Source organism: Hippopotamus amphibius, chromosome 1 (assembly GCF_030028045.1).
Source record: "Hippopotamus amphibius kiboko isolate mHipAmp2 chromosome 1, mHipAmp2.hap2, whole genome shotgun sequence".
NCBI lineage: Eukaryota > Metazoa > Chordata > Mammalia > Artiodactyla > Hippopotamidae > Hippopotamus > Hippopotamus amphibius.
Window position 1 is genome coordinate 221,002,288 of NC_080186.1, and position 22,183 is coordinate 221,024,470.

The window sequence follows — 22,183 nt, forward strand, 5'->3', positions numbered from 1 at the left end:
CACGAAGGACGGGGCCCAGGACCCTGCCCCTTCTCTACACCCAGGCCTGATCATCCTCACTAGCTCCTGCCTTGACAGGTAAACGCTGGGAACAATGCTATACCAATGCTGCATCACAATGTCAAAGCCTTAGAAACTTCTAGAAATAGGCTACCTAAACAATACACTTAGCTTTTAGATCCAAGCATTTCATACTTAAAAACAGGATCTTATTTAACAACCTCCATTTACTACTTGGTAACAATACAGAAATAGTTTATGGCATGTTCTCTCCAAACTTAAGTTTATTCTTGCTTCTGACATAAATCATGTGGCATAACAAGAAAAAGTGCAACTCAGGAGACAGGCAGAAAATACTCCCTGAGAACTGGCATGCTGATTTGTGGTAGAGGTAAGCACGTTACACATATATCACCTCATTTTAATGTTAGTTTTATTAACTATGAACTATTTCCCCCAGCTCTACTGGCAAAGAAAACTGAGGCTTAGAGACCTCAGAGGGAAAAAAAAGACATCAAAAAAATACAAGTTATAAAGGCAAAGGTAACACTTGTCCTGCTGGTTAGCACCTCAGGCTTGAGACAAATTACTGAAGCCCTCTGCAAACCTCAGGGTCCCCTTGTATAAGAAGAATATCCACACTGTAAAGACTGCAGTTAGGGTAAGAAGAAGAATGGACAGAGTGGCTACGCCTATAATGGCTACTTAGGGAACGGTGGTTCCTATCTTTCTTTTACTGTGGCTTTTTTAAAAACTTTGTTGCCAAAATCAAGATGTGAAGCTCAATCCCAAGTCAGCCTGATGTACTATACTGAAAAGAACACTGAGAAAGCAGAGTCCAAACTTCTAGTCCCGACTCATCGGGTCACCACCAGCCAGCCTTCTCCTTATCACTGTGTCCACCTACCAGGTCTTCAGCGTTCTCTGTGTAAGTTCACTGAGACAGACTGCATGACCTCACCCTAAGGTCCCAGATTGCTCTCAGATCCTGTTTTATTTCACTTTACCAAAGCCAAACCAAAAGTCATTCACAGGAGCAATGGAAACTGAAGTGCTTAACTTTCAGTTACTATTTCACCAGAATACTGCAGGTATCAACAAAAGCTAATCTCAAGTATATATGTTTTACAATCAGCTCTTTAATATTTACCATAGGCGTGTGCTATTCCAAAGCCAGACCCCAGTTCTAAGTCTTTACTGTAGAGAAAATGAAGGTGTATGTCTTGATATTTTTATTTATGACCTTCTGAAAATGCGGGGGCGGGGGGGAATCTGAACACAAAGATTAACATGAAATACTCATCACTGTCATACAGAGTGAAGTGAGTCAGAAAGAGAAAAATATCGTATAGTAACATATGCGGAATATAGAAAAATGGTACAAATCAACCAGTTTGCAAGGCAGAAATAGAGACACAGATGTAGAGAGCAAACATATGGACACCAAGTGGGGAAGGGGGGAGGGGTTGGGGGGGAATGAATTGGGAGATTGGGATTGTCATATATACATTACTGATGAGAAAAAAAATCACATCGTACACTTTAAATATATGCATTTTATTGTATGTCAATTGTATCTCAATAAAAGTTCTTAAAAACAAAAACATGAAATACTCATGCTCGTGGGCATTAGGGTATCAGCCCCTCCCAACTCAGCTCCAGTACCCATGGCTGAACAGTCCCCCTACCAGCATTCTCAGTGTGCTGGCAGGACACAGCTCGTTAGACCACAGTCCCCTGCCCTTGTGTGAGGCCAAGCTCAAAGGGGCAGAAAGGGATCTGAGCAGCGTGACACCTTCCCGGGAGGAGCTTGCAGACTACTGAGGGGCACTGGGGCGAGACAGGAACCAGCAGAGTACTAAGCGGCACTGGGGTGAAGCAGGCACGTTCAAAGCTGCTCAGAAACTCATCCTAAGCTATTCAAATTGCACTCTGCACTTAAACCTAGTCAGATGATACACACATAAAAAATACAAGGGCAATTACAATTACCCCATGTAGTGCATATTCAGGTAATAAGTATTATCATCAGAGCAGTTTCTCTAGAAACCCGTTCCACACAGTAATTGTGGGAACTGCCACATGGCAGATGATGTGAGAAAAGCCCTGTCCCTGGGCACAGTGGGTTAGTGTGAGGATGGCCGCCTGGCCCAAGGCTACTTATCCATCAGGGCCTGTTCCCCGGGCCCGTCTTAGATGAAGCACTAATATGAACAACTCAAGGGCTCTCGGTAGCTGCTTTCTGCTCGCCTTTTCCGTGAGAAAATGAAACCTACCAGACAGGAGGGAGTCAAGGTGAGAAAGCAGATCCTAATGGCCTTGAAGTTCTGATTTTAGCTGTGCCTGAAACACAGCCACATCCTTGCTTCTGTGGCTAAATTGCTTCAGCTCTTTCTAGGATTTCACAAATCACCCTGCAAAATCTTGCAGATATATTCCTCTTTTTACCTATGCTAAGTTCTGTTTTTGTCAACTGTAACTAGTACTCATGCAACACCAAAATTCTTTTCTGTACAGTCAGCTGTTTTCCTTTCAGTATCCCTGTAAGACAGACAGCCACCTATTACTGGTCGTCTTCATTTTCTCATATGCATCTCACATGAGTCTGGAGAGGCAGGCCAAATAATACAGCCAACTTTATAGATAAGAAAACTGAGGATCAGAAGGGTTACTCTGTTTACCAAAGAGTGCTGGAATCAGGACTCAAACCCACAGCTTTAGGGTCCGGTGCTGTTGTCCCTCTACCAGGAATTCTCTCCAAACTAGACTTTCTTGACATACATATGGGTTAAAAATAACAGAACTGATCCGCCTAGAGTCACGGCAAACGCAGTGACGCTAGAATTCAAACCCTGGTATTCCACCTCCCTGACACGCTGCTTCTATTAGACAGAAGTAGAAAAGACAGCATTACACAGCAAGAGTAAAAGACAGGCGAAGACCACCAATCCCCCAGGGCTATCCATCTGAGACGAAACAGAGGGTTTCCTCTAAAGCAATGTAAAAACTCTGCAGAGCCTGGTTTTCCAGCCGGTAAGTAGTCACATGACTTAGGGCAAGGGCGAGGAAGTCTGCTCAGTGTGAGAACATCTGAGCATACCTACTCTGACCACAATGGAACCATTAGTTCCATTCCCAGCACCGACAGCACTGCAGTCGTGCAATCAAGACAACAGAAAAGGGAAGGAACACATCACGGTCTTTTCTAATTAAAGTAGGGAAGGCACTCCAGAGACAGGTAACCTCTGGGAGAAGGCAGAAGCAGGTGGATGGGAGAGTAGAAAACACATGGGGTAATGTAACTTAGACCTAGTATTGTAATTCTCGGGTGTTCATTATGAAACAAATCAACAAATACAACATGGACCAAAGACGACAAGGTCATGAACCAAGAATTGGGAATAATCTATTTCTGTGCACCTGAAGGCAATTTAAAGAGAGCGAGAGCGAGAGAGAGCGAGAGAGAGAGAGAGAGAGAGAGAGAGAATGTAATCACTAAGGCTTTCTAAAAGCATTGTTATGGAAATGCTCAACTAGGGCTCTAGTACTCGTTTTGTCACATTATGTGAGCCCAGGCATGTAAACTAAAAAATACTTTCCATTTATGTGACAGCAAAGTTATCTTCAACATCAATTTTCTCCACTTTCAAAAAAAAAACCTACCGGGACTTCCCTGGTGGCATAGGGGTTAAGAACCCACCTGCCAATGCAGGGGACATGAGTTCAATCCCTGGTCTGGGAAGATCTCACATGTCATGGAGTAACTAAGCCCATGTGCCACAACTACTGAACCTGTGCTCTAGAGCCCATGCGCTACAACTACTGAGCCCATGTGCTGCAACTAATGAAGCCTGCGCACCTAGAGCCTGTGCTCTGCAACAAGAGAAGCCATGGTACTGAGAAGCCTGTGCACCACAACAAAGAGTAGCCCCCGCTCACCACAACTAAAGAAAGCTCTCACGCAGCAACGAAGACGCAATGCAGTCCCCAAAACTAATTAGTTAATTAATAAAAAATTACCATATACTCACTGTAAGAAAATTACTTTTCACATAATTATTCTGGAAAAAAATTGTAAAAAATCTAATATGCAGCAATAGGGATCGGTCAAATACATCTCTACAATGGAATGTTATTAGAAAAGGTGTGTGGAACCAGAATTCCACACATCACTGATGGCTGTATAAACTGGTACATCTCTGAAGGGCAATTTCTCACTATCTATCAAAGTTACAGACGTATGTATATACATACCCCTTGACTCAATAATACTCTGGGAAATTTAGCCTGTAGGAGTACATATATATAGACAGACATATACACAAAGGATACAATGTTTTCTTTTTTAAAATCCTATCATTGTTTATAATATTAAATAATAAATGTATCCATCAATGCAAGATTGATTACATAAACCACGGTACATCCATACCGCGAAGAGGATATGAAGTGGTAAGGAAAGATCACCAAGACACACTGTAAAGTAAAAAGGTGAGGTGAAGATAGAATGGTGCGATCAGTACACTAACTTCTGTATAAAAAAAGCAGGAAGTGTATTTTTCTTTGGCTTTATTTTCACAAAATAAAACACTGAACGGAACCATAAGAAAGTAAGAAGAGTACGTACAAGTGTGGGAGAGGGTGGGGAAAGATACCCAGAAATGGGCAAATGGAAACACAAGGATGGCAGGGAAATTGCCTGAAAACCTGTTTTTGTGAAAAATTGTAATTCTAGCCATAGGTGGTTTGGGTCTTTTTGGGGGTTTTTTGGGGGGTGGGGGGGCTGTGTTGGGTCTTCATTGTTGCATGCGGGCTTTCTCTAGTTGTGGCGAGCGGGGGCTACTCTTCCTTGAGGTGCGCAGGCTTCTCGTTGCGGTGGCTTCCCTTGTTGCATGGCCACAGGCTTTTTAAAAAGAGGTAATTAGAAAGCTTTTATCGTTCCAAAAAAATACAAAAACAAAAACAGTATCACACCAACCAAGGCAACAACATGAATGAATCTTATAGCATTATGCTGAATGGACATAACAGCACACAGTACATAATTCCACTTATGTGAAGTTTAAAAACTGGCAAAACTAATTGATGTGATAAGAATAAGAGGAGTTACCAACCCCTAGGGGATACTGACTAAGAGGCATGAGGAAACCTTGGACACTGGAATGTCCTATATCTTGATTTAGGTGCTGTTCACAACTGGGCTTATACATATAAAACTTCCCCAGGCCACACAATTAAATTAGTGTTTTTAATGTACTTCACTGTGTGTGTAGATGCACATTACACTTCAGTAAAATTTTTAACAATATCAAAATTGTTTCTGAGAAATATTTAGTTATGTGGTTAAAAAGCCTGTAATACCATGTTAAATTAAAAAAAAGGTAGAGTTTTACACTGTAAGGACTATAATCATAGTTCTTAATTAGAATACAAAGTAGGAGGAAGAGGAGGAAAGGATTAAAGAAAATATACCCAAAAAGGTTAACTCAGGATGGGAGAATTTTCTTTATACTTCACAGTATTTTCAAAATTATTTAGTTAAAATAAATAATCAAGTTTTTTTTAATTCAGAAAAAGTACCAATTAATCTGGGGTTTGAGGACGTAATAGAAAAAATAAAGATCTACAAGTTTAATTAAAAGAGTCTTTAGGACTTTCCTGGTGGCGCAGTGGTTAAGAATCCACCTGCTGGGGCTTCCTAGGTGGCACAGTGGTTGAGAATCCGCCTGCCAATGCAGGGGACACAGGTTCGATCCCTGCTCCAGGAAGATCCCACGTGCCGCGGAGCAACTAAGCCCATGCGCCACAACTACTGAGCCTGCGCTTTAGAGCCCGTGAGCCACAACTATTGAGCCCATGTGCTGCAATCACTGAAGCCCACGCGCCTAGAGCCCGTGCTCCACAAGAGAAGCCACAGCAATGAGGAGCCTGCACACAATGCCGAGGAGCCCCCACTCACTGCAACCAAAGAAAGCCTGCGCACAGCAAAAAAAAATACCCAACACAGCCAATGAAATAAATTAATTAATTAAAACAAACACACACAAAAAACACGTTATTAAAAACAAACAAAAAAGAATCCGCCTGCCAATGCAAGGGACAGGGTTTGAGCCCCGATCCGGGAAGATCCCGCATGCCTTGGAGCAACTAAGCCCACGCCCCACAACTTCTGAGCCTGTGCTCTACAGCCTGAGAACCACAACTATTGAGCCCTGGCGCCTAGAGCCCATGCTCCACAACAAGCGAAGCCACCACAATGAGAAGCCCTCGCACCACAACAAAGAGTAGCCCCTGCTGGCTGCAACTAGAGAAAACCCACGCGCAGCAACGAAGACCCAACACAGCCAATAAATAAAATTAATTTAAAAAAAAAGCCTTTAAACATTTAAAATACAATGAGGTTGGTACAAACTTAAGTGAGTGGCAGACTACAAAGGACCAGGTTAACATCCAAACAGTGTGCAAACATGGCCTGTTTATTTTACAAAGTACAAGATATCCAGAAAGGGGAGGGAAAAAATACAACCCTAAAAATCTCTAAGAAGGCAGAGAAACCACTGTGCCAGAGATTCGAGACAGGAAACTAGAAAATGACTACACACGTTTTCTCACAGATAATACTAAAGGGCTGAAACCTGCTTAAAACTCTGATCCTCAGCTGTTGAGGTGCCTTTGCTCTGGGGGTTTTTATCCTAATTCAAGAAAGGCAGTAAGATTTAATACTAAATGTCTGGACCTACCCCAATGTGTAGGAAAGGAGTAAACAAATATTTAGTAGGTAACTGTTCCTTCAGTAAGTTTAGTAAGATACCCCCCTACTCCAAACAATCTATTATTAGCTGCATGGGGAGTATCTTGCCTTAGTCCTCCACAATTAGAATTCAAATTTTAATTCTCATTTAGTACAAGTAATTAATTCTAGATTCTCTTCCACTATTTCAAGTGGAGATAATTCTTAAGATATTACTTTCCAATGACCAAAAGGAAGAAAAAACACTAATCCACTCCAATGCCAAGCACTTTATTTTACTTTATTTTTAAATGTTTAATTTATCTTTTTGGCCATGCCACATGGCTTGCAGGATCTTAGTTCCCCAACCAGGGATTAAACTCAGGCCCTAGCAGTGAAAGTGTCAAGTCCTAACCAGTGGACTGCCAGGGAATTCCCTACTTTATTTGATTTATTTATTTATTTACTTACTTAATTAATTGGAGTATAGTTGACTCAATGTTGTGTTACTTTCTGCTATAGAGCAAAAAGTGAATCAATTACACTTACACACACACACACACACACACACACACACACACACACACACACGTAAGTGTGGATAATTTTTGACTCACCCTCGTACATATATCCACTCTTTTTTTAGATTCTTTTCCTGTACTCTACTCAATACTCTGTAACGCCAGGCACTTCAGATGCAGTATCAAACATTTCCACTTGGGCAGCTACGTTAACGGAATGAAACCCATTCGAGCAGAATATTGCATAAGAGCAGAGAAATCTGAGGAACAACCTGCATCTGGTTGTGGAAGTAAATTGAGGCAAGGATGAAAATGTGAGATTAAGTTCAGCAAAGCAAACCTGGGCAGGTGAGGGAAGAAAGGAAGCAAAAGCACCATACCTATGACTCCCAATAAGCTTATTTTCAAACAGCCTTTCTTAGGCATTTGAGTTGGGGAAACAAGGGAAAAGGAAACGAGGAATTTTCAAGTAATTAAGTACTGCATGAAACATCAGTGTGCTCAAAATCATGTCTGCTAGCCAACAGATGATTAGTTTCATACGACAAAACATTTATTACTGTAGAGAAACTATGACGTACACGTGAAACAACCTACAGGCTGGCTATCAGATTTCCAGGGATTCAGTGAGGCAGCATTATAAAAATAATGCCGCTTTAAAAGTTAAGCCCTTTCAAGCTTCAGCGTCATCACCTCCATCTTTTGTCAAATTATCAAAAGCACCTAGAGCTGATTAAACTTTCATGGCAGTAAAATCAGATAAGAAGCCAAAGTTCACTGGGACTCTAATATTACTGGCACTGGTCTCTCTCGAGTCAGTTTTTTAGGCTCTCGAAACCTTAAGTAAACAAATCCAATAGCCAGTGAAAACTGACACACCCAGAAACTCTCGGTGAAACCTTGACTTCACAGTTTACAATAGACTGTCCTATACAGGTGACCTTGCCTGGAGCTAAAGGTCGAAAGAAAACTATCCCCAACACCTTCAGACTTCATGGGGGAAAAATGAGGAAGAAAAAAAACAACAAGCAGGCTTCAAGGAGACGTCAGGAACACAGGCACATACATACCAGACCTTCTGATCTTCCTGACTGCTTTTCTCTTTGCACCTTAACTAGAAAATTTTCGTCTACATTCCTAAATTTCTTCAAACATCAGATGGACAGGATGCTAGAGCTAGGAGCCTTCAAGATGATCAATATCTTCACCCCCGACCTGACCAGAAGGACCCATCCTCAGCCCACTCTGCCCCACTCCCACGGGCCAAAACCAACCTACCCTGGAACCAGGGTCCAGGATTCTCAACTAACTGAAGAGGCAAGAAACCAATCTGCTCAAAGAAACCTATGAAGGCAGTTTCTGAGGCTGCTCTCAACAACATCCTAACAAAGCATTTCCAAGAAACAAAGTTTGGAACAACCCTAAAAACAGGTTAGCTGTCAGTAACGTGCATTTGGGAGGTATTTTTGGTAAGAGGGACTCTCTGCACTTTCAGCAAATCACATCATTTAGGAAGTCACCTACTGGTAGGATTAACATTATGGAAAAAAAAAAAAAAACTGCCCTAATCTCTCTCTGCCTTCACTAAAGTATTTCATAGGTCAACATTAGTAAAGCATTTGTCCCTGTGATTCACCAGGCTGTTCTCCATGTAAAACGTTTAAAGACCTGCTACCACCCCAAAAACACCCTTGCCAAGCTTGACCCAAGACAGTGAACATCCCGAGCAATGGTATGTCCCTCCGAAATGATCAGCAGGAAAATAACGGGGAGAGTTGTTTTTGCTCTGTGAAGCCACGTTTCCTCCCTCGTGATTCCTTTAAAAGGCATTTCTTCTCAGTGCCTAGATCCACTTCTTAGAAACAGGAATCTGGCTTTTTACCTTGCAGCAAAAACATGTCCACTCATCCCACTTTCTTAAGGTTCGCAGTAAAACCGGAGGCCACAGCTTTTGCACTATACACAGACCATCATTCGAAGCACAACGTTCCACAGAGCACTCGAGGTCAAACTTGGAGACAGATCTGGGGGTTTAATAAAAAGCCGCAGGTCTGCTGCCTTTCTGAAAACACTTACCCACTCTTCGACATCGGGGGGCTGCTCATCATAAACACGTTCCTTGTCCCACAAAATATTCGACTTGTCACACCGGCCCATCTTCCTTCGCGTTCTCACGGCAAAGAAAATTAGTAAAGCGAAAGCCACAATAACCATGAACCCCAGTACAATGGCAAGGGCCTAAAAAGAGATTAAGGATATTGACATACTTAGTTTTTAATCACTTACTTTATCCCAACCCACACTCTACAAATACCTAAGGCCCTACTAAATATCTGTGGCTTAACGGCTATAAAACTGATACACATGGTTACATTTTGGAAATAGAAAACCTAGCCTACAAGCCAGTGGGGCTAAGGCTAGCTACACCCCCCCCCACACACACACACCCCCACACACCACCACCCCCCCCACTTTGATTCAGTCCTTGGAACGAATATGCATCCCTGTTTTAGAATTACAGAAAACCAGTTTCAAAGCCTGAGCACCAAGGGGCCATATTTGCATAAACAGATGAGAATGGTCAATAAATTAACTCAATCGCTGGTTCACTTGTAAAGAGCTGGAAAATGTTATTCTCAGTAGTTTTAAATACCCAATCATGCTTATAGTCTGGTTCGTAACACATGCTCGACAACGACTTTTTACCGTGAACGTAAGCTGCAGTCCAAAGAGAATCTGCCTTACCATAAATTATGCAGATATGATCTAACCAAGCTATAAATTAGAGAAAATGCGCTAATGATTCATTTAGTCTGTTAGGTTGCTCTGTTTTAGGTGTCTTTTGTGTATTATCAGAAGGGCCTGAGACAAGGAAACCCTACCCCTGGCAGTTCTCTTAGTGTCTTAACAGGTATGTTAAGTGGTACACTAGCCTGGAGGCACTTGGAGTTGAGACAGGTACCAGGACTCTGGCCTGGATATCTGCTAACGGGTAACGGGAAGCTCTCTTCGCGGCTAACAGTGATATCCGTTTTCAAAGAATACAGGTTTCAGGCAGTCAGAGGACTAAGAGGGATGGCAGTATGGTAGGACAGGAGTATCAACCCTCAGCCCCATTTACCACAGACATTCTGAACATCAACAACACTCTGAAACCCACATTTCAGTCTTCAAAATAATGGTAATTATCAGAGAAGGTCTAACCCCCCCAAAAGTGGCTCATTCAGGTAAGACAATGAAAATTCCTGGGTCAGTATAAGGAGGGGGAAGAAAAAAAGAACAAGGGAAAAAGATCTGTAACTCAGAAACATTTGCTTAATTAGGATGACTCATGGTTACTGAGGGCAGGGTTCTCAACCCCACCTGTACATCTGAATCACCTGATAGCTTTTTGAAATACTGATTTACACAATGAAAATTAAAAAACACTTTTAAAAGAAATTAAAGAAGACGTAAGTAAATGGAAAGGTACCCTATGTTCATGGATCAGAAGACTTACTGTAAATATAACAGTTCTTCTCCCAGCTAGGATTCTGAAGGACTGCATTGATGTACAAATTCAATGCAATCTTTCAAAATCCTAGCTGACATTTTTTCAGAAGTTAACAAGCTGACCCCAATATTCATAAGAAAATGCAAGAGACCTAGACTCTAGCCAAAAGAATCTTGAAAATGAAGAACAAAGTTGGAGGACCCCTACTTCCCAATTTCAAAATTGATGACAAAGCTATAGTAATCATGAAGTGTGGTACTGACCTAAGGACAGAAACACAGGTTAATGGAAACAAATTGAGAGTCTAGAAATAAATAGTCACATTTATGGTCAATTCATTTTTGACAAGTGCATGAAAATAATTCAATGGAGAAACAGTCCTTTCAACAAATAATACTAAGACAACTGGATATCCAGATGCAAGAAATGTTGGACCCTTTCCTTATAACATGCCCCAAATTAACTCAAAATGGATCACAGACCTAACTGTTAAGAGCTAAAATTACAAAACTCCTCGAAGAAAACATAGGAGTAAATTTTTGTGACCCTGAATTAGGCAAAGTTTTTAGATATGACACCAAAAGCACAAGCAATAAAGAAAAATTAAATCAGACCTCACCAAAATTAAAAACTTTTGTGCAAAGAACATCATCCAGAAAGTGAAAAGGGAATGACAAAATGGAGAAAATATTTGCAAATCATATTATAAGGGCCTTGTATCCAAATATATAAAATTTCTTACAACTCAATAATATAAATCCAAATAGCCCAACTAAAAAATGGGCAAAGATTCTGAAAAACCATTTCTCCAAAGAAGATATACTAATTGAGAATAAGCACAAGAAAATATCACTAGCTATCAAGGAAACGCAAATCAAAACCAAAATGAAGTACCACTTCATACCCGACAGCATAGTTAGAATCAAACTGACAAAAACAATGTTGCTAAGGATGTGGAGAAATTGGATTCCTCGTACAATTCTGGTAAATGGACAATAATGCAACCTCTTTGGAGAACAATGTGACAGTTCCTCCAAAGGCTAAACACAGAGTCTCTATAAGACCCATCAATTCTGCCTCTAGGTATATACTGAACTCAAGAGACATTAAAACATAGGTCTTAAAACACAAAACCTTACAAACGTTCAGAACATTATTTGCAATAGCCAATGTGGAAATAGCCCAAATGTCTATCAACTGACGAATAAATAAAAAGTGGTATATCCACACAATGGAACAGTATTCAGCAATAAAAAGGAATGAACTAGTGGTACATGCTCAATGAACCTTAAAACATTAATGCTAAGTGAAAGAAGCCAACCGTAAAAAAACACATACTGTGTGATTCTGCTTATATGAAATATTCAGAATAGGCAAATCTGCAGAACAGGATTAATGGTTTCTCAATCTGGGATGGTTAGGGAAATGAGGAGTGACTGCTAATGAGCACGGGGTTTCCTTCTGGGGTAGTGAAATGTTCTAAGATCAATTGCGGTGATGGTTGTACACCTCTGTGAATAACTAAAAACAACTGAACGGTACTTTAAGTGGATGAATTAGATGGTATGTTAATCATGCCTTAATAATGACACCCAGCCCTTCTCCCAGATGCTGATTTAAGTAGAAGTGAGGCCGCAGCATCAATACTTTTTAAAACATTCCCAAAGTGAATCTACTGAGCATCCCAAGATGAGAGCCTCTGACCCAAGGAAAGAGGGGAAGGAAAAAAAACAAAACTATCCTTACCTCCTGGGGATCCACCACACAGTAGTGATATAAATATTGATCCACATAGAGTCCAGTAGCTGCAGGTGTATAAAACTGGTTGCAGAGGGCATATATCTGTGAACTGTAGAGAGACCCAGATGACTGGGCAGTTGGGTTGACTCCCATGATGTAGACAATTGTGGCAATAAACACCATAACACTCAGGACAGCACTCACTATTATCACAATCAAATAGTATCTTCTTGTTCTAGATATTTCAGATCTTATAACGCTGGTAACGAAAATCACCAGCGCAGCAATGAAACAAAAGGCAGCCATGGCCAGTAGGAATCCCTTTGCCGCTCTTGGGTCTGTGTAGCCTCCTCCATAGCCATAACCGTAGCCGTAGCCGTAGCCAAAGCTACTTCCGTAGCCACCAAAGCTACTTCCTCCGTAAGGGTAGCCAATCCCACCTCCTAGCAAAGTTCCATAGCCTCTGTCCCAGGCAAGAGTGGAGGCAACACAGGCAAAAATGGCAATGCACATCACGATAACAAGCATAGACAGAATCCGAATCACTCCTGGAGGAGAGGTCCATCTGTAGAAGTGGAGAATTTCATCTTCCGGGTAGAAAGAATACGCTGGCTGAGAGAGCATCGGTCGAACGTGCATCTCCCCAGCAGATACGTCATTGCTTGGTGCATAATGATTGGGTTTGCTGAAAGGCACACGAGAACAATTTTAAGTTAGCACTTTTTAGTGGTAAGCAGAAAGAACATATAAAGAACCTGCAATAATGTAAACAAACCATTGGCAAATAAAACTACTATTTGTACTGTCCCATTGCAATAGGACAATCTGTGTCTCTCCACCCCCCATCAAATTCAAATATCAAAATCCTAACCCCCAATGTGATGGTATTAGGAGGTGGGGTCTTTGGGATGTAATTAGGTCATGAGGGTGGAGCCCACACGAATGGGATTAGTGCCCTTATTAAGGAGGCCCCAGAGAGCTCTTCTGCCCCTTCTCAATGTGAGGATACAAGAGGTTGGCAGTCTGCAATCTGGAAGAGGGCCTCCACCGGAACCTGGCCATGCTGGCACCCTGTCTTGGACTTCCAGCCTCCAGACTGTGAGAAGTATATTTCTGTCGTTCGTAAGCCACCCAGTCTGTGGTACTCTATTATAGTAGCCCCAACTGACTCAGACAGCCATTGAACAGTAAAGGTATCTGTGCGTGATGCATCAAAATCACCTGCAGGGTCTATTGGCCCTCATCCCCAGAGCTGCTGAGTCTGCAGTCTGGTGTAGAACAAGTTTCTAGATGCTACTGATGCTGCAGTCTGGGAACCGTACACTGAGAATGACTGCTTAGTTTCTATGAAGCAGAGGTTCTCAAATTTTGCAGCACATTAGAATCGCCTGGGGAATGTGTAAAATCCCCAGATGGAGCACTCCAGACCAGTTAAATCATAATCCCTAGGGATGGGAGCCAGGCAGTTTAGAACAGTGCTATCAACCCTTTTGCCTTTGTGACTGGAGACCAATTCCTTTGGACATGACACCTACACTGGCCTACACTGGGTTAGGTGCAATTCCTGGCAGCCTCGCTCTCTTACCTAGGAAAGCACATTCATTCACTCATTCATTTGACGGCTAGCTGTTTCCTGGAGCTGCCAGGCTGGGCTCTGTGCTAGGTACTGGGGATACAACAGTGAACAGGACAGCCTCAGTCTAGGCCCCTCACTGAGTGTAGTCTGTCAGAGCACTAACACATCAAACAAAGCACTACATGAATTACAGCCAGTTATGGCAAGAGCTACAAAGATCAAATATCAATGAGGGCTCATCAGAATAATGGCTAATCAGATCTTGAGTCTCCTTTATAAAAATACCTTGCAAACTCCAGGAATTTAATCATAAACACACAGCCTGTAATAGACACAATGATGTGTGGACATACTGAATCTAAAAACTGTGGGCCCTGGGGAGGCAAAATTCAATCCCTAAACCGACTGAAGCCCCTTTTGTTTTTGCTATTATTTCCACAGACCACCTTCCTCACTCCAAAGGAGACATTTTACTACTGGGTGCCACTAACCACAGGAATTAGAAGAATTACCTGAGTGCTGCATAGGAGAATGAAAAGGAAATGGAGAAACTGGAGAGAACACTGAAAATGTCAAGGAAGAAAATTTCATAACACATTCTACTTGGATATTTGGGTAGTTTTCATTTGGGGCTGTCACGAACAGCGTAGCTCTGACACAATCTCCAACATACATCCTGGTACACACAGGTACTTCTTTTTTAGGGTATATATCCAGGAACAGAATTTCTGGGTCAAACTTTTTAAAAATTTTCAGTTCTACTGAACAATGTCAAACTGTTTTTTGCAAAATGATTGTTTCACTTATACTCCCATTAACAGTGTAATGTTCACAGAAACATTGCTTATGATAACCCCAAACTGGAAATGGTCCAAACGCCTACCTACAGTGCCACGGGTAGCTGTGACACAGCCTCACAATGGAATGCTACAGCGCTGTGCTAATATGGCAGCCACTAGCCACTCAGATTGACAAAGCACTTGAAATGCGGCCAGTCCAAACTGAGATGTACTGTTAAGTGTAAAACACAAAGTGCTCACAGTGTGAAGAAAGGGTGTAACATCAGCAAGAGAGAACCCTAGTATTAACTATGGACTTTGGGTGAAAATGATGTGTCAATTATAGCAAATGCACCACTCCGGTGGGGAATACTCATAATGGGGGTGGCTATGCTTGCGTTGGGGCAGGAGGCCTATGGGAAATCTCTCTACCTTCCTCTCAATTTTGCTGTGAACCTAACTGCTCTAAAAAATAACAACTACGTTAAAAAAAAAAGAATATAACCTATCTTGTCCATCAGTGTTTATATCCATCGCATGTTGAAATGATAACATTTTGGATATGAGTTAAGTGAAATATATTATTAAAATTAATTTCTTGTATGTTTAATATGGTTGCAAGAAAACACGAAACTACATATATGGCTTGCATTATATTTCTTTAGCACTAGGTTGAAGCAAAAAATGAACTACAAATGCATGCAGATAAATCTTACAAGTAAAGAAGAAACAAGGCAGAAAAGAAAATATACAGCATATTATGTTCATACAAAGTTTAAGAACAAATAAAACTAAACCATATTGTTTAGGATGTACAAAGTGGTAAGATAATAGAGAAAAGCAAGTGAAGTCCATATGTCAGAACAGTGGCTTCCACAGGAAGGAGAGGACACAGGCAAAGACTCTGAGGTGTCCTATTTGTTGACTGAGATGATGCTTTTGCTTTGTATTTACTCACCATTTTATATGCATGTTCTGTGCCCTTTTCGATATGCATATTTTGCCATTGTTTACAAAAATAAGCGTGAGGTTAAAGGAGCACTATATTCTCCAGCATACCTCATTGCCATAAAGAACTGCGTCCCTCCCACATTCAGGTGTCAGTCAGGAGGCTATGGAACAGGAGCACATCCCCTTACTACAGTTACCAGAGTTAAAGCTACAAACTACTTAAAGGAGGAAATCCCGATCCACGTTTGGTAGTAAATTTAAAGTTTAAGAATTCACTGTTAAATCTCCAAATGGCTAAAGACACCAAGAACCCTGAACTTTGTTTCTTGTTTTAATATAATTAAGGAATTACTTAAAACTGACAATGTGGAAAACATTATGCCAAGTGAAAGAAGTCAGTCACAAAAGACCAAACATTGTACGACTCCACTTATATGAAGTGTTCAGGATGGACAAATCTAGAAACAAAGTGGACTGGTGGTTGCCTAGTGCTGGTGGGGAGATGGGGAGTGACGGCGAATGGATGGGGGCGTTTCTCTGGGAAGCGGATGATGAAAATGTTCTAAAACTGACTGTGGTCATGGCTGTACAACTCTGTGGATACACCCAACTGATGAATTGCCCATTCTAAACGGGTGAATTGTAGGTGTGTGAGTTATGCCTCAATAAAGGTGTCATTTGAAAAACTGATAATCTATTGCCAACAGTCATCTAAATAAAGCATTAATAAGGAAGCTTCATACCATTTGTGAAAAACAAAAAGAAACAAATACACACACAAATATAAGCCTAGACTATACTGAAGCAAACATTAAAAACAAGTGATAATAGCTCCCACTGCAGAAAAAACTGTCATCCTAGAAGATAAAGGTAAGAGGGAAATGCACTCTTCAGTGCATACCCTCTGGTTCAATTTGATTTTATAAATGAACCAAACACATATCAGATTTTATTTTTAAAAGCAAACACATAACAGATGAAAGTTTCAACTACACATTATCTTTTTTTTTTTTTTTTAAACATGTAATAGACTTTTAAAAAAATAAAAAGGGGAAATCCCGGGGCGGTCCAGTGGTTCAGACTCTGTGCTCTCACTGCCAAACGTCCGGGTTCAATCCCTGCTCAGGGAACTAAAATCCCACAAGCTGTGAGGCTCGGTCAAAAAAAAAAGAAAAAAGAAAAGGAATTATGTATTTACTTACAATTCATCAGGTCTATAAGGAGGTGGACTTTCAAAAGGCCTGGATGACATGGCTGATGTCGGTGGTCACCTGATCTTCAGGATGAGCAATGCCCCGTAGCTCCCAAGAGCCAATCTAAGCAACATAAGTAGGGTAACGACATTACTACTGAGCTCAGTTTCCTTGCATAACTAAGAAAACTAATAATATCAATCTCAAGTAACCTCCCACCCCATGGTTATTTCTCTTGTCTTTTCCACTGTCATTTTTACCCATCGGACCACTAATTCTTCGAGCACAAGAAATCACTGAGTGTAGGAATCATTTGGCCTGGTGGTCCTCAGAGCACCCGGCATCATGCTTTCTGCATTACTGGCATGTGATTATTGTTTAAACTTGAAATTCTGCGGTAATGAATATTTCACAAAGCTTTTTACAGCATAGGTAAAAACGGTATTTTTTTAAATAGTCACTTCAAAGAATACAAAGATGTATAAAAGATAAAATTTCTTAAAATACATTTATTCTCTCTCGTATTACTTTTCAAAGTTCATATAAAATGAGAATGCATACGGGAGTGCAGGCATAGCTGTGTCCAGCATATACCAGCCCTTCAATGTCAACTAAAGCATAATGTGGCATAAAAGGATGTTTTTATCATTAAAAAGGGTTACAAAAAGCATCTATGAATGGTAGGATTGTGAACATTTTTCCCTTATCTTTTCCAAGTCTTCAAGATAAAATATAATTTTCAAAAAAAGGAAAAACATCAAACACACACTGTATTAAAGAGTCCTCTTCACTAAGAGAAAAGCAGAATACTTTTGTTCTAAAATTCCTCAGAGCAAAAATCCCTGAACATCTGAGAGGCAACTTCACTCAATCAACAAGTATTTATTAAATGCCTACACTGTACCATAGGAGCCTGTGGAAGTTAACTATGAGACCAAGTTCTCTCAAAGGTCACGCACAAAGAAAATAGCACCTACAACAGGCATTATGTAGGGCTAAGCTACATGAGTAAGTCCAGTTTGGAGATAACAGGGAAGACTTGGCAAGAAGAACCGAAAGCTTGGGGGTGGGTGGGGGGAAGGACACGAGCAAGATCTATAACCTGAGTATGTTAACGTGTCTAATACTTTCTCCTTTTCAGATAAGGGCTGTGTAATCATACATTACTGTGTTAGGAACATAGTAAATCAATTCAAACTCTTTAAACTTTGTTCTTTAAAATCAACAGCAACTATCTTCCACATCCTTAAGAACATTCAGTTACAAATTTCTCAGAATAAAATATTTCCCAAATGTATGTAGGTAAAAACCTCAAAGACGGAAATACATTAAATGTTAGTACCACCAACACAATTCACATAATTTTCCAAACACAGTGAGGGAAGACAACTTCTCCATATTCTTTTATTTCTAAAAACTGCTTTACTGAGGTATAATATATAGAAAAGTGCACAAATCTAAGTGTATACAGCCCTGGAACTAGCACCCAAACACACATGTAGCAATTTAGGCTACAATATTATGGTGCTATGAAAGAGTAAAAAGTACAGATAAACTATCTTCCTTATTTGCGTTCAGAAAAAGAACATTAAAGAACACTGAATTTAAACACTATTAAATATGGGACCCTACTTCTGAAGCTGAATGTCAAATACTGACACACTGACCTTACAGGAATCTTCTCTCTTCTACAGCTAGGTCTAACTCATTCAAGACTCTGCCAAAAATTCCAGGCTCAGTGGTAGTTCTTGAAAATTCTCAATTAACCCAGACTCAGGCTGAAGTTTTAAGTTTTGTCAAAAATCCAGACAACAAAATCCCTTTTCAAATTTTTATTTCCTGGATTCAGAGTTCAGTTGTCATGTCTCCCCTAAAAGCAGAGATTTTAAATTGTGAAGCAAATAATTTCAGAAAGTTCAATAAGAACAAGTTATGCCATTAACTTCATCTTCTTTTTTGAGAAGGTTACCAGACCAGTAGATAAGGGAAATCAGAGAGAATCCTGAGAATCTTGGACACATCCTCTTGTATATAGTGTGGGTAGGCAGATTCCTACGGTGCTGAATAATGGAACCTAATTAGGATGAATGAATGGACCATTTATATCCACCTGGAGGGAAGTCTCTAATCGTGAGCAGAGACAACATGGCCAAGTGTATCCAGATTTGCAGCTGACAAGACACTGGAAAGGATAAGTAACCCACTGGCTACAAGTACATCAACACTGATCAAGGCCTCCATAAGGCTAAAATGATGGGCTAAAACAAACCTAGTGGGTTTTTTTATTTTGTTTTACATTTATAATTTTTATTGTCCTCCAAAAAGTTTATGACACTTTATATTCCCTCCAAAATGTGTGGTGAAAAGGGTTTATCATTTCATTTTTTTCCCCCGGCTTCCTGTCTTTTTTTTTAAAGCTCTTTATTGGAGTATAATTGCTTTTACACTGTTGTGCCAGTTTCTGCTGTACAACAAAGTGAATCAGCTGTATTTATACACATATCCCCTTAAAACCTAGTGGTTTTAAAAGCTCACAATCTGAGGAGACAAATTCGTCTCTTCTAGGAGCATTGCTACCCTCCTGTGACAAAGAGGGGAATAATCCTGACCTCTGGACTGGGATAAATAGGTAAGATAATGTATTAAAGAAGGTGAGCAAAAAGCATTTCAGCAAGGTGATTATTCTGAAGGTGATAAATTTCAGTGTTTAGGCACTTAGGTATCTTGTACCCATTTTCAAATACTGGTGTCAGGAGTAAACCATTTTAAATACATAAAACTCAATTTTAAAAAATTAATAGTATAAGTACTAGATAAGGGAAACCTGGCTTAATAACTTTTCATTTTTAAAAGTGCATTTCCGTGATCAGAATTTCAACAGAAGCTAGCAAGCTATCCCAAATTTAGGCAGTATTTTTAGAGACAGTGCTTAGATCAATGAATAATATAGTTTTTATTATTAAAAAGAAAGAGGAACTTCCCTGGTGGCTTAGTGGTTAAGAACCCACCTGCCAACGCTGGGGACACGGGTTTAATCCCTGGTCCAGGAAGATCCCACATGCCGCAGAGCAACTAAGCCAGTGCACCACAACTACTGAACCTGTGCTCTAGAGCCCGTGAGCCACAACTACTGAAGCCCGTGAGCCTAGAGCCTGTACTCCCAAACAAGAGAAGCCACCGCAATGAGAAGCCCAAGCCCCGCAGCAAAGAATAGCCCCCATCACCGCAACTAGAGAAAGCCCGTGTGCAGCAACGAAGACCCAACACAGCCAATAAATAAATAAACAAATTTATAAAAATAAAAACATAAAATAATAATAAAAAGAAACAAACCCCTGCGGAACCGTGAAATTTGAACATCATGTTCCAATGAGGTGTCTCTCCAGGAGGTAGACTAAGGTTGTTAAAGATCTAGAAAAACCATGTCTTAGGACAAATGACTGGAAAAACAGGAAATGTTTGGCCTGAAGAATTCAACATTAGAAGGACTACTATGGCAGCCTTCAAATAGCTAACGAGCTGTCTTTGTAGTCCTAGAAATGGTTCCTTAAAAAAAAAAACAAAAACACTCCAGAGGGTCAGATTTCACCTCAATGTTAGGAAGTCTTTCCACACACCCTCCCAAAATAACAAACAACAATTTGACCTCATGTCATTTATGGAAAGCTTGTTCCGTATTTGCCCTGGGTTGGGGGGAAGTGGACTACAGGACTTCTAAGGTCTCCTTCAAGGCAGCCTATGACTGGGTTTTAAGGCAAAGGCAATAGCAAAGAGAGGACCAAGAGCACTGCCCGATGCCCAGCAACATTAACAGTATCTGGTCAATAAGCGTATGCTGAGTGAAGGAAAAAAATAACATGAGAAGTGAAAAGGCCACAGGATCTGGCTGAAGGGGCTCACTGGTCACCTTCACAGAACCTGTGTCATAAGAATGATAGGGATATAACTCAAACAGCTGACTCAGAGTCAGGGCACAGGGGAAGCAGTTGAGCCTTACTGAACATGGTAAGCTGAAAGCCAGCTGATGTCAAAATATAAAAATTCTCTCTTTGAAAATATTTACTGGCCAAAAAAATTTTAGAAAACTAAGCTAAGATTAAAAAAAAAAAAAAAAAAGTAAAGCCTGGGACTTCCTGGCCGTGCAGTGGATAAGACTCTGTGCTCCCAATGCAAGGGGCTTGGGTTCGATCCTAGTCAGGGAACTAGATCCCACATGCATGCCACAACTAAGGAGCCCACTGGCCGCAACTAAGACCCAGTGCAACCAAATAAATAAAAATAATTTTTTTAAAGGAAAACATGAAAATGCTATGCTTCAAAATTATTCTTTAAAGCAAACTGTAAGTAAAAATAAATAAATGTTATTATATATAAGGGCACTCTGTTCCTTTTCACATGCCTTTAATTTGCCTTTAAGAGGTTTTTTAAGTTGATATTAAATGATTCTATTTAGATTATACGCACATCATTGATAAATTGTCTAAAATTTTGAAATTAGGAAGATTTTGAAATAGACTAGCTCTGTGTGAGAAACCACATTTTAAATAAGCTCTCCAGATGATTTTTAACCACACCATATATTTTGAGACTCATTGCCTAGAATAAAGGCATCAAATCAAGGAAGGCCTTGATCTTGAGGGTTTCCTATTTAGAATTCTCAAATCTTTACATGGCAGGCATCTCCCAATCAGGTCTCAGCTCAATGTCACCTCCTCAGAGATGTCCTCCCAGTAACTCACTTGATCCATCAAACCAATTTATTTTCAGAGCAAATTTCCCCTCTTTTTCTTTCTTTTTTTCCCCCCCAAACTGCCACCATCTCCACCCCAAAAGGAAGACCAGCTTCTCAAGCACTTAAATGTCTGTCTTGATCATCACTCTTATTCCTGATCCCTAGATCCAGTTCGTGGTACAAAGGGATGCTCAATCAATATTTGATTTATAAGATCAACAGCCCATATCAGAGTTGGGATTTCAATTCAGCAGTGAATGCCTTGAAGTTCTTCATGAAACTTACACCCAAGAAAGACAATCCTTCAAGTTAAGTTCAACAAAAGTAGTTAAGTGCTTACAGTGTGAGGGGAAAAAAAGGGTCAAACTCACAACTGTAGAGGAATCACCTGGGAACTTGTTAGAAAGGCAGAATTCCAGGCTCCACCCTTGACCTATGAATCAGAATCTGTAGTTTAATAAGATCTCC

At 40.5% G+C, this 22,183-nt stretch overlaps 1 protein-coding gene across 8 annotated transcripts in view; it reads right to left on the reverse strand.

The window, feature by feature from the left end:
- OCLN (occludin) overlaps positions 1-22,183 on the reverse strand; it is a 47,648-nt gene that overhangs the window by 22,917 nt on the left and 2,548 nt on the right. For 5 of the 8 annotated variants that reach the window (XM_057741634.1, XM_057741612.1, XM_057741606.1 and 2 more), the window contains exons 2-4: positions 16,993-17,106; positions 12,491-13,169; positions 9,328-9,489 (exon numbers count right to left, since the gene is read on the reverse strand). In XM_057741634.1, coding sequence (XP_057597617.1) covers positions 9,328-9,489; positions 12,491-13,169; positions 16,993-17,042 — 891 coding nt within the window. In that variant the 5' untranslated portion in view covers positions 17,043-17,106. Of the gene's footprint in view, positions 1-9,327; positions 9,490-12,490; positions 13,170-16,992; positions 17,107-18,650; positions 18,854-22,183 lie in introns of all 8 variants that reach the window. The other 3 variants (XM_057741626.1, XM_057741617.1, XM_057741661.1) reach the window with 2 other exon arrangements.